Below are 13,779 nucleotides of genomic sequence, written 5' to 3'. Positions count from 1 at the left end.
CTGTAGTGATCAAAACAGTATGGTACTGGCAAAAAAAATTGACATACAGATCAATGGAACTGAATAGAAAAGCCAGAAATAAACCCACAATTACGTGGTCAATTAATCTTCAACAAAGCAGGAAAGAATATCCAGGGGGAAACAGTCTCTTCAACAAATGGTGTTGAGAAAACTGAACAGCAACATGCAAAAGAATGAAACTGGACCACTTTCTTACACCATACACAAAAATATATTCAAAATGAATGAAAGACCTAAATGTGAGACCTGAAACCATAAAAATCCTAGAAAAGAGAAAGGCAGTAATTTCTCTGACATCAGCTGTAGCAACTTTTTTCTAGATAGGTCCCCTGAAGCAGGAAACAAAAGCAAAAATAAACTATTGGAACTACATCAAAATAAAAAGCTTCTGCACAGTGAAGGAAACAACCAACAAAACTAAAAAGCAACCTACAGAATGGGAGAAGATATTTCCAAATGACATATCCAATGAAGGGTTAGTATCCAAAATATATAAAGAACTTATAACACTCACCCAAAAAACAAATAATTCAATTGAAAAATGGGCAAAAGAAATGAACAGACATTTCTCCAAAGAAGATGTACAAATGGTCAACAGACACATGAAAAGATGCTTATCATCACTTACCATCATGGAAATACAAATCAAAACCACAATGAGTGGGCGCCTGGGTGGCTCAGTTGGTTAAGCGACTGCCTTCAGCTCAGGTCATGATCCCAGGATCCTGGGATCGAGTCCCGCATCAGGCTCCCTGCTCTGCGGGGAGCCTGCTTCTCCCTCTCCCACTCCCCCTGCTTGTGTTCCCTCTCTCGCTGTGTCTCTCTCTGTCAAATAAAAATAAATAAAATCTTTAAAAAAAAAAAAAAAACCACAATGAGTTATCACCTCACACCTGTCAGAATAGCTAAAATCAAACACAAGAAACGTGCTGGCGAGGATGTGGAAGAAAGGAACCCTCTTGTACTGTTGGTGGGAATGTAAACTGGTGCGGCCATTCTGGAAAACAGTATGGAGGTTCCTCAAAAAGTTAAAAATAGAACTACCCTATGATCCAGCAATTGTACTACTGGGTATTTACCCAAACAATACAAAAACACTAATTTGAAGGGATACATGCACCTCTATGCTTAATGCAGCATTATTTACAATAGGCAAACTATGGAAGCAGCCCAAATGTCCACCCATAGATGAATGGATAAATATGTAATATATATATAATATATATGACATATACATATATAATATATAACATTATATACACACACAATGGAATATACTCAACCATACAAAAGAACAAAATCTTGCCATCTGCAATTGACATGCTAAGGAAGGGGTACAATGCTAAGCAAAATAAGTCTGTCAGAGAAAGATAAATACCTTATGATTTCACTCATATGTGGAATTTAAGAAACAAAACAAATGAGAGCAAAGAGAAAAAAGAGACAGAGAAACCAAGAAACAGACCCTTAACTATAGAGAACAAACTGATGGTTACCAGAGGGAAGGTGGGCAGGGTGGATGAGTTAAATAAGTGATAGGGATTAAGGAGTGCACTTGAGATGAGCACCAGACGTTGTGTGGAATTGTTTAATCATTATATTATACACCTGATATTAATATTACACTGAACGTTAACTGGAATTAAAATAAAAACTTAAAAAAAAGAATAAATAAGAGAAGGCACAAATAACCAACACCAAGATTGAAAAGAGAACATAACTATAGATGCTGCAGACAATTTTATAGAAAATGTAGACGAACTGGGCAAAATCCAGAAAAATATTATTTACCAAAATTGAAGAAATAACAAAATAACACTACAACTATTGATGAAATTGTATGATAAATTGCAAACCTTTTCACAAAGAGAACTCTAGGCCCTGGAGGCTTCATCAACGAGTTCAACTTTATCCAGATATAATGTATGTGCAATAAAATGCAGAATTATTTTTAGTGTAACAATTTGGCAAGCTTTGACAAATGTCTTTACAGCCATGTAATGATAACATAAATCAAAATATAGATCATTTCCATCATCCCAGAAAGTACCCATAAGCCCTTTTGCAGTCTAAACCCCACTTCCCAGAAGCAACAAATGTTCTGCTGTCTCTATAAATTGGCTTTGTCTATTCTAAAACATCACTTAAATGGAATCATGCCAAATATATTCTCTTGTTATAGAGATTATGTTGCTATGTTCTGAGATTCATCCATGTTTCTGTAGGTCTTTTTTAGTGCTGAGGAATATTCAATTGCATGAATATAACAAATTTGTTTATCTAGTCTCCTGTTAATGGACATCTGAATTATTTCTAGTTTTTTATAAATAAAGCTGCTATGAACATTCTTGTGCAATACTTTTAGTAAACATGTTTTAATTTCTCTTATGTAAATATCTGAAAATAATTGCTGGATCATGTATGCTTAGTTTTACAAGAAATAACCAAAGCATTTTCAAAGTGATTGTACTATTTTACACTCCTAATAACAATGTTTGAAAGTCCTGGTTAACCAATATCCTCCTCACTAACATTTGTTGTTCACAGTCTTTTTAACTTCAGCCATTCTTGTGGGCAGTGCTCAGCTTCATGGGCATAAGAACTGTGTAATGATACAACACCCTGAACTTAGTTTCCTGCTGTGTTGTAGTCATCCTGAAATTTTTAATGATTTTTGATTAATGATTCTGTAGTCATCCTGAAATTTTTAATGAAAGGTGCCCCACCTTTTCATTTTGCACTGAGCCCTACAAATATGCAGCTGGTTCTGCATGTAGTTATATCTCATTGTGGTTCTATTTTTCATTTCTTAGAACTATAGTGTTGAACATTTTTTTCATGAGCTGATTAGTCGTTTGTACATTTCCTTTGTGAAGTGTCTATTCTTTTGCCAACATTTTTATTTTTTATTGTGGTAAAACACCTATAACATAAAATGTACCATCTTAACTTTTAACTGTACAGTTAGTTTATATTATTGTGGAACCAATCTCCAGAACTATTTTCATCTTATAAAACTGGAGCTCAGTTCTCATTAAACAACTCCACTTTTTCCCTCCCCACAGCCTTTGGCAACCACCATTCTCTAGCCTATGAATTTGACTACTCTTAGGTACCTCATATCAGTAGAATAATACACCATTTGTCCTTTTGTCCTCAAAGTTTATCCACACTGTAGCATCTATCAGAATTTCCTTCTTTCTTAAGGCTGAGTAATATTCCACTGTGTGTGAGTGTGTGTGTGTGCGTGTATACACACATTTTGTTTGTCCATTAAATATGGACAATAAATCAATAAATGTTGGGTTGCTTTTATCTTTTGGCTATCATGAAAATGCTGCTTATGAACATGGGTGGACACATATCTCTTTGAGACCCTGCTTTTAATTCTTTTAGGCATATACCCAGAAGTGGAATTACTGGATCATACGGTTAATTCTCTTTTTAATTTTTTGAGTAACCACCAGACTGCTTTCCATGGTGATGGCACCATTTGACATTCTCACCAACAATGTATAAGAATTCAAAATGATCTACAACTTCACCAACACTTTTATAGTACCTATTCATCAATATGTCATTTGTCAAATAAATGTTTTTGTCGGTATTTGCAACTTCTTTGTATCTTGACTATTTTTTTTTTAAGATTTTATTTATTTATTTGACAGAGACAGAGATAGTGAGAGCAGGAACACAAGCAGTGGGAGTGGGAGAGGGAAAAGCAGGCTTCCCGCCTAGCAGAGAGCCTGATGCGGGGCTCGATCCCAGGACCCTGGGATCATGACCTGAGCCAAAGGCAGACGCTTAATGACTGAGCCACCCAGGCGCCCATGTATCTTGACTATTTTCTTAAGACACCTTTTGAAATGTAGATCTTTCAGATTTTGATGAAGTCTAATTTATCATAATTTTATGAATATTTCTTTCTGTGCCCTAAGAAATCTTTGCTGACCTCCAAGCCATGAAGATATTCTACTATATCTTCCTCTAGAGGCTTTAGAGTTCAATATTTTTAGGTCTATAGCCCATTTAAAATTAACTTTTGTTTGTGGTTTGAGTTAGGAGGGTTTTTTCTCCATATGGATATTCAGTTACCCTAAAACATTTGTTGAAAAAATTTTCATTTCTCCCATTGTATTTTTTTTTGTCACCTCTGTTGAAAAATCAATGGACTATATATCAACTAGTCTATTTCTAAACTTTCCATTCGATTCCACTGATCTCTTTGTCTATCTTAAATATAATAATATACTACCGTGATTACTGTAGCTTTACAGTAAATCCTCAAATCAGGCAGCCTAAATCCTCTGACTTCATTCTTTTTTTTCCAAAATTGTTGGGTCCTTTGCATTTTTATTAGCAGCTTGTTAAGGTCTATTTAAAAAAAAAAAAGATTTGCTGGAATTGTGATGGGGATTGACTGACTCTCTAGATCAATTTGGGAAAATTTGACATCTTAAAGAAATCAAGGCATCTAATCAATGAACATGAATATGTATATTTACTTAGGTCTTCTTTGTCTCAGCAATGTTAGTACTTCTTAGTGTATGAATCTTCATATATTTTGTTAAACTTGTCTCTTTATATGGATTTTGATACTACTGTGATAATTGTGTTTTAAAATTTTTCAGTTAGTAACTGTCAATAGACAGAAATACAATTGATTTTTGGTAATCAACTCTGTATCCAGTGACTTTGCCAAGTTCACTTACTAGTACACTAGCAACTGGTAGAAACGTTAGAATTTTTAATATAGACAAATATATCACTTAAGAAGAGACAGTTTAGGGGCACCTGGGTGGCTCAGTCAGTTAAGCATCTGCCTTCAGCTCAGGTCATGATCTTGGGGTCCTGGGATCAACCCCTGTATCAGGTTCCCTACTCAGTGGGAAGTCTGCTTCTCTCTCTCCCTCTGCCCCTCCCCCTACTTGTGCACTTTCTCTCTCTCTCTCAAATAAAATAAAATAAAAATCTAAAAAAAAGAGATAGTTTAACTTATTCTTTTCTAATCTACATATCTTTTTCATAGCATCTTTTTCTGTTCTGCTTCTCTTTTGGCTTTATCAAAATTTTTTAGTATTCCACTTTTTGGTTTTTGGCTCAGAGGAGATGAAGGTGCAACTGTCTTAGGTCGTCCCAAATCCAGGTTCATCTGACACAGCTGCCTCCACCATGCTGCCTAAGTTGAATCCCAGTGAGATCAAAGTTGTATACCTGAAGGGCACCACTGGGGAAGTTGGTGCCACATCTGCCCCAGCCCTGAAGATCAGCCCCCATGTCTGTCTCCAAAAAACGTTGGTGATGATATTGCCAAGGAAACCAGTGAATGAAAGGGTCTGAGGATTACAGTGAAACGGATCATTCAGAACAGAAAGCCCAGATTGAAGTGGTACCTTCTGCCTCTGCCCTGATTATCAAAGCCCTCAAGGAACCGCCAAGAGACAAAAAGCAGAAAAACATTAAGCACAGTGGAAATACCACTTCTGATGAGATTGTCAACAAAGCCCAACAGATACAGCACCAATCTTTAGCTAGAGGACTCTCTGGAACGATTAAAGAGATCCTGGGGACTGCCCAATCTGTGAGCTTATATGTTGATGGCCACCACCCTCATGATATCATAGATGACAACAATAGTGTGCAACAGAATGCCCAACTAAGTTAAAAATTACAAAGGAAAATATTTCAATAAAGGATCATTTGACAACCAATGAAAAAAAATTATTTAGTATTCCATTTCAGTTCCTCTATTGGCTTTTCACTATGTTTCTTTGCATTATTTTATAGTGGCTGCTCTAGGGAGAGTAATATGTATCACTAACTTACCATAGTCTACTTAAGACTTAATAGAGTACTATTTCACGTATAATGTAAAAATCTTACAACAAAATAGTCGTATTATCCTCCTGCCCTTTGCGCCATGGTTATCATATATCTTTTTTTTTATTAACATATAATGTATTATTTGTTTCAGGGGTACATGTCTGTGATTCATCAGTCTTACACAATTCACAATGCTCACCATAGCACATACCCTCCCCAAAGTCCATCACCAGCCACCCCATCCCTCCCACTCAACTCCACTCCAGCAACCGTCAGTTTGTTTCCTGAGATTAAGAGTCTCTTATGATTTGTCTCCCTCTCTGGTTTCATCTTGTTTCATTTTACCCTCCCTTCCCCTATGCACTCTATATGGCACTTCTTAAAGAAGCCATATATACACTTTAAAAATTAAGAAAAATATATATAGCCTTTTATATTTATCTACATAATTGTTTCTAGTTTTCTCATTCCGTCCATTGATTTAAGTTTTCATCTGATGTCATTTTCCCTCAGATGGAAAAAAATTCCTTTAGCATGTCTTTAACACATTTAGTACAACTCTCAGTGTCCTTATTTTTGCTGCATACAGAATTGTGGCTTGATAGTTTCTTTCTGGCACCATTTTACATGTGTCATTCCATTGTTATCTGGCCTTCACTGTCCTGATTCAAGGTCAGCCCTTATTTGTATCATTGTTTCCCCTTTCTCTGGCTGCTTTAAAAGTTTCTCTTTATTTGGGTTTACCTACTGTGACTCAGGCACACCTGCCTAGGTATCATTTTCTGTTTATCTTGCTCTGGATTTGCTGAAAGCCACAGATCTGCAAGTTTCTGCTTTTTATTAAATGTGGGAAAGTTTTAAGAAATCTTTCAAATAACTTTCTTTTGCCCTATTCTCTTTCTCCCCTCTTCTTAGGGTCTCCAGTTACACATTTAAAACCACTTGATATTGTTCCACGGGTGACTGAGGAACCCTTCCTTTTTTTTTTAATCTTTGTTCTATGTTTCTCTGACTAATCATTTCTATTGATCCAACTTCAAGTTCACTGTCACTCTTTTCATCCATCTTCAATCTACTACAAGGACTTTTGAAGTTTGAAGTTTAAAATATTTTACTTTTCAATGGTACAATTTCCATTTGATGCTTTTTTAAAGTTTCCATTTCTTCACTGAGATTCTCCATTTATTTATTATAATCATACTCTCCATCTTTGAATATACTTATAAAAACTATATAAATGAACTTACCTCCTAATTCCAACATCTGGGTCATCTTAGGGTAATTTCCTATTGACTTATTTTTGTACTAATGGTTCTCTGTGTCATCTTCATTTTAGGGCTACTACAAGTAATGCTGCTATGAATATTGTGTATATTTCTCTTGATTCTACCTATAGGAGGCTGAATTACAGGATATATGCTATCAATTATCTTTCTATAGGATTCCAGCAGTTTGAGAATTCTTTTCATTTCTAACACAATGTTTATATATTTTTAATCTCAAATAGTATTAAAAGGAAGGTATAAGATTTTTGCTTTCCTAGAAAAGGAACATCTTTCAAACACTGAGAACCACAGTTTTCCATTCAAGACTCAAAAACTATTTGAGTACTTACTGTCAGTTGTTGTTCAAAGACTTAGGAATATGACAATAAACAAATTAGGGCTCTGACATCATAGCTGACATTCCCTAACTTTAACTTGTTTCTATAAAATCAATGGTTCTCAAACTTCTTGTGCAGCAGGATAATCATATATAGACCTTTAATATGTAGATTATCTACATATTATATACCAAACCTACTCAATCTCAAATTTGAAGGTATGGGTAAGGAATATGAATACACACATATACCACACATATTCATATATTTAAGCTGCTTAGATTGTTCTGATACAGTTATGTCACAGACAAGCACTCTATTAAAAGGATTGATTCCTACAGTCTCAAAAGAATTTTTGAAAATAACTACTACAATATAAGTTAAATTAAGTTCTCATCTACTTACTAGTATTTGAAAAACAAAAATAAACATTCCAAATACCTTTATCTCATAAACATTCAGTTGCTTGCTTTCTGCTGTGCCCTTTTTTTTTAAGGCCTTATTCTGTAAAAAATTAAAATAAAGAATTATGCTTAGTAACAACATGATTCAATTTTGCCCTGTTACTGACTTAGACTGAAATTACTAAAGGAAAGGAAAGCATTATTCTCTAGAAGTGTAGTGAAAAAAATCATTTTTCTTTAGTAGTTTAATTTTGAGAATCAGTACATACCTCCTGCTGGAGTTCTTCAATACACTTGCTTTTATTTTCAACTTGTTTCCTTAAATTGTTACACTAAAAAATTATGAGAAATTATAATTATTTTATTTAATATTCCAGTCAAAATAAGTAATTTCAAACTAACAAAAATATTGCATAAAATAATATAAAGGTCACTATAAAAATCATGTAGTTTAGTAATTCCATTAATGTAAAAAATTATGTGATCAAGCATAAATTTTAATAAAGATTTTATCAATACAAATTTGAAATTCTTCACATTTCTTAACCTACTTAAAGAACACATGAATTCAATTACTTTAAGGAAAATGTGCCTCTTGGTCAATTCTATATAAAAGGCTGAATTGTATTATTAATTGGATTTTGAAAAGCTACAGCCAGAGGTAAGATATATATAACTTTGCCTTCTTCCTTACTCATTATTCCTCATTTCTCATTTCTGAGTCTCTTTTACTTTTTATATTTGGGGAAAGGGAAAAATGTGATACTCTATCTCCTCCTAACTACATTCTAACTCTTCTTTCAGAAACAACACCTAGGGGTGCCTGGGTGGCTCAGACGGTTAAGCGTCTGCCTTCGGCTCAGGTCATGATCCCAGGGTCCTGGGATCGAGTCCCGCATCGGGCTCCCTGCTCCTTGGGAGCCTGCTTCTCCCTCTGCTTCTCTCTCTCTCTCTCTCTGTCTCTCATGAATAAATAAATAAAATCTTTAAAAAAAAAAAAAAAGAAAAGAAACAACACCTAAACCACTTTCTTATATCTTACTTTGAGAGACTATTTCACCTGAGTACACTGGCATGATTGGACTAAGAGGCATTAATCTAAGAAATAATTGGAGTATCATAAAAGCAGCACAGATTTTGAAACAGTCCTAAAACATTACAGATATGTAAGTTGTACTAATTTCCATCAAAATAGAAAGAAACTCCAATGAAAAAAAATTTAATCTCTCAGCACAAAATACTCTGCTAAATATTTTTATTGCAAGACCCATGTGCAGTCATAATTGGCTATTATTCTAAAACGAGTAATACATGGCACAACTGTTTAATATCTCATTTTTAATATGCCCAACCCCTAAATGGTCTACTTCAGAAAACTCAAAAGAAAATGAAGAAAAGCTACAGAAAGATGAGAAACATTTTGGTGATTTTCATGCCAATTTTACTGGTATAAATACATTAGCGGGTGCAATTATTTGTGCATACAATTTTTACTTATTTTAAAAATCAAGGATTTCCAATTTGGGCAGAAAAGCCACCTGTATACTCTGAACAACCTTCCTGATAAAGATAATTTAAAAGGAAATGGCTACAAAATAAGGAATCTGCTTACTTGAAATTACAACTGTAAAGTGATAACAGTAGGTTTGGGGATAGCACCAAAGCCAGCTAAGGACATCTGCTGAAACTACCTAGTGTAAGGGAGATAGGAGATAAAACTTAGAGCTCAGGGGCGCCTGGGTGGCTCAGTCGTTAAGCGTCTGCCTTCGGCTCAGGTCATGATTCCAGGTCCTGGGATCGAGCCCCGCATAGGGCTCCTCGCTCTGCGGGAGGCCTGCTTCTCCCTCTCCCACTCCCCCTGCTTGTGTTCCCTCTCTCGCTGTGTCTCTCTCTCTGTCAAATAAATAAATAAAATCTTTAAAAAAAAAAAAAAAACTTAGAGCTCACTAAAGGTGAGGAATTCAATAAGACAACCCTGCATAAAGCCACAAACTCAAAAGACTACCTATTCCATGAAAATGTAAAAAATAAATCTGCCACACAGAAGGGTCACAAGAAAACTTGTCTGGCTTGACGCTAGCACTGAGCGAAAGGTATCAAAATCTTCCCTGAAAATTTGTAGCCATGAGATAGCCTTACATGAGTTTATAGCCTGAATTCATGCTATCTCTATAATTTGGAAAAACCTAAAATGGAGAATTTAATTTAAAATGGCTCCTGGTAAATAATGCTCCCAAGAAAATTTTTTGGGAAGATATAAACTTTGACACAAGCCTCAAAGAAGTCCCAGAGATAAAATTCCAAAGAATCATTAAAAAAAAAAAAAAGAATTAAGAATCAATGAGTAAACATCAGCAGAAAGAACAAAAAGCAGAATCAGACCTGAAAAGACTTCAGGTATTCGTATTCCTATAAAGGCATCTTTAGAACTAGCGTTACTACAATCCAAAAATAAGTGTGTATCTTACTAAAATAATGACATCAAAACTATCAACTTTGAATGTAATTTGACTGCCCATCTTACTCTCCTCTCTTTCTGAATAAGCTAATGAAAATTAATTTGTCACACCTTTTAAATTTAAATAATCTCCAAATTTAGGGCTAATGAAAATAAATGTATTTGGTAGAATTCCCAAATTTTTTTTTTTTTTTTTAAGATTTTATTTATTTGACAGAGAGAGACATAGCGAGAGAGGGAACACAAACAGGGGAATGGTAGAGGGAGAAGCAGGCTTCCTATGGAGCAGGGAGCCCAATGTGGGGCTTGATCCCAGGACCCCGGGATCATGACCTGAGCCAAAGGCAGACGGCTTAACGACTGAGCCACCCAGGTGCCCCAAATTCCCAGAATTCTTGAAAAGGCTTTAAACTACCAGGTTTTTTTTTTTTTCCAATCACAGTTCATCTCGAAGTAATATAATTCACAGGCATAGAAACAAAGAATTTTATTCACCACAATTCTAGGCAGAATAAAATGGTGTTATCAGAGGTCAGAACTTCAGAGATGAACTATACTTTTCCAGACTACTTACTATATAGAAGATCAAGTTTAGGATAAATGTGTGGAGACAGGAGAAGTGAATTGGGATGAACAGCCAGGCAGTAAAAACACTTCACAACTTCACATAAAGAGAGCAGAAAATTTTCTGTAGCTCCTTTCATTATATGAGTGAGAGAAATGTCTAACAATAATCTTTAAAAAGCATCTTGCCACTCTAAAGATATCTGCAACAAATATAGCTGCTAAGAGTGTAAAATCTGGGGAAAGGGAAGAGATAACTAAAGAGGAGTTTAATGAAACTTTGCTCTTTGAAGCACTGTACAAAACTCCTGAACCCAGAGCTTCTTCAAAGAAACCTGCAGTAAAAATCCAAAATTATTCCTTAAAGCCTTCAAAGAGAATTCAAATCTCTTTAGGACCAGTGTAAAGGCTGGTCCTAAAGAACCTAGTCATACTGTTGTTACGAAGTCTCTTTTCTCAAAAACGCTTTTTTCCATTTGATAATACCTTGTTCTCTAAGATCTTCATTTGTTTCTCTTTTTTTAAAACTTCACATTCAATGCTGCGGGCCTAAAAAACATTATTTGTCATCATATTTAAAATGTTAACAGAATTTCTATTTTCTTCTATGCGTATCTTTCAGAAATGGAATCATAAAACTTAGTCTTATATTTCTACAAAAATATACATACTCCCAGTTTACTGCAGTATCTTTTTAAAAAAGAAATTGTCTTTAATGTTTTTGTGTTAATGCTCATCATTCTTATTTTAATCTTAGCCCAATATCACTTTGTAATATTTTATCAACTTTCCCAGTTTACCTTGAATTTTTTACAGTTGTCAAATGTTTATAATCTTCTAAATATGTCTTTCACAAACACGTTAATCTGAACCTCAGAACAACCCAATGATAAAGAAAGGGCAGGTATTATTATCTCCATTTAGAGATGAGAAAATAGGCTCAGAGAAAGCATGTATGAAATATAAATGTCTGAACTAAGGTAGTGGATTGGGGGGAAAAGTGTAATGAATTTCAATGTCAGGCAAATTTCTGAGAACTACTTGCAAATTGGATTCTTTCTGGGAAACTGTTTCAAAAAGTAAATTGAAATCCAACCACGGAAAAAGCTTAAATATTCCAACTTGTCTTGCATTTTGGGCTTTTTTCCTTAACTCATCACTAATATCTTGTACATTGGTAAATATATTTAAATTCTTGGTAAAGGATTTTTATTTTACATTAAACACCAAATTCATGTTTTTTTCCCATCACAAAAGGATTAGTGTCTTGAAGCAGCCTCTGATGCAAATTTTAAAATAGTAAATTACATAGCAAGTCTTCAGGAGATTAAATTCCTTTTTCTGGTTGAACTTAATTAATATGAAACTGAAAGAAAAAAATAGCTTTCTGAGAGAAAAAAATGTGGTATAGTCTAAAGAATGTTAGAAGGCCAGCACTACTACTAAGAGTTATATAGCCTTTCAAGGCTTTTTTTACCCTTTGGAGGCCCAATTTCTTAATTCATAAAATGAGAACAAAAATAACTTGTGGTTAACTAAGAGAACATATATAAAGAACTAGAATGTTCTTGGTACCCTGTAAGCCCTTAAAAATATTAGCTCATCTCATCCTTAAAATCTTAGTTGTAAAATAGTCTTACAACTTTCAAAAAATAAATATGACACTTCTCAGGTCAAAACTCTTCAATAATGTCAAATTCCTAAATATAGTTTATGAGGCCTTAAATAATCTGCCCTCATCTCTCCCAACCTTCATTTCCCCTATCCTTCATCTCTCCATGCTCATCTCTTTACCCTCATCTTTCCCTACTCCATCCACTATTACTACTACCTTAAACTCCACCTTTCATCCAAGATGAAGTTTTCATAGTTGTTTAAATATGACACTCTCTCATACTCTGTATATAGTCTATGTGTGTGCTTATAATTTATAATACTCTTCTCCCTCATATATTTGTGTCTACCCCTCTGCCTTCCACTAATTCCTATTAATCTTAGGTTTCAAACCAAATGTCACTTCTTCCAGGAGGCTTGTCCTGACTCAACTTTTGATTAGATACTCCTTGTATAGGCTCCAGTAGCAATTATACAGAGGAGTTATTTTAGTCTGGCCACCATTCTTTCCTGAGAAGACTCTGTTACTGTAAATTCCATAATAATCCTGCTAAATCCATGTAGTTTGATGGAAGATGATCTGTCTAGGAATAGGTAGGTATACAGCTCAGGCTTCACCAAATTACTCTACCCCTTAACCACAATGATTGACTCAGGAATAAGTAAGTAAACTAAACTAGGCCAAAGTCCTCTCCAAGATTTTTTTTCAGAGCTTTCAAGACACTTTTTTAAAGCCTTCCAACTAATTCCAGTGTCTTTCACATCTCCCCATTCCATTCTTAAAAATTAAAAATGTGACTTCCCTAACTAAAAAAAATTTAATTGGATCACACATTATCCACCAGAACAAATGAAATCCAAATTGGGCACCCAGAATAGTGCCTTGCACAGGTAGGTAGCTAATAATATGTGCTGAGTGAATGAAAAAACACAGTCAAGACCTTCACAATCTAGCTTGATCTATCTATTTTGGCAAATCTTTTTCCACTATGTATATTGTATACTATCATCAGGTCACATACTATTCTACTTTTGTGACATTCTTCCCTAAAAACCTTCCTATCTCAATTTGTTGAAATCATATCCACCAAAGCACAACACTAACGTGTCAATTTATCAGTATGTTCTTTACTACTAAAACACGAACACTTTTAGCCTAAAAATGTAAATCAACATTAAGTATTGAGCATTTGTGAAAGAAATTTGGAATTATGCTACTATTTCTTCTAGATATAAACCATGTAAGCAAAATAACCCAACTTTCCCTATAGTTTTAAGGTCAACAGCCTACA

General features: G+C 34.6%; 1 protein-coding gene across 1 annotated transcript in view; it reads right to left on the bottom strand.

Annotated features, from left to right (window-relative positions):
• The window catches only part of LOC102745610 (synaptonemal complex protein 1), an 86,065-nt gene that overhangs the window by 47,204 nt on the left and 25,082 nt on the right, over window positions 1-13,779 (bottom strand). Inside the window, exons 10-12 of the mRNA XM_081817110.1 lie at window positions 11,360-11,422; window positions 8,121-8,183; window positions 7,889-7,951 (exon numbers count right to left, since the gene is read on the bottom strand). Of these exons, the coding sequence (XP_081673236.1) occupies window positions 7,889-7,951; window positions 8,121-8,183; window positions 11,360-11,422 (189 nt within the window). The remainder of the gene's footprint in view (window positions 1-7,888; window positions 7,952-8,120; window positions 8,184-11,359; window positions 11,423-13,779) is intronic.

The sequence above is a fragment of the Leptonychotes weddellii genome, chromosome 4 (genome assembly GCF_054177405.1).
Source record: "Leptonychotes weddellii isolate Sample4059 chromosome 4, ASM5417740v2, whole genome shotgun sequence".
Classification (NCBI taxonomy): domain Eukaryota; kingdom Metazoa; phylum Chordata; class Mammalia; order Carnivora; family Phocidae; genus Leptonychotes; species Leptonychotes weddellii.
This window is presented reverse-complemented; position numbering and strand designations above follow the sequence as displayed.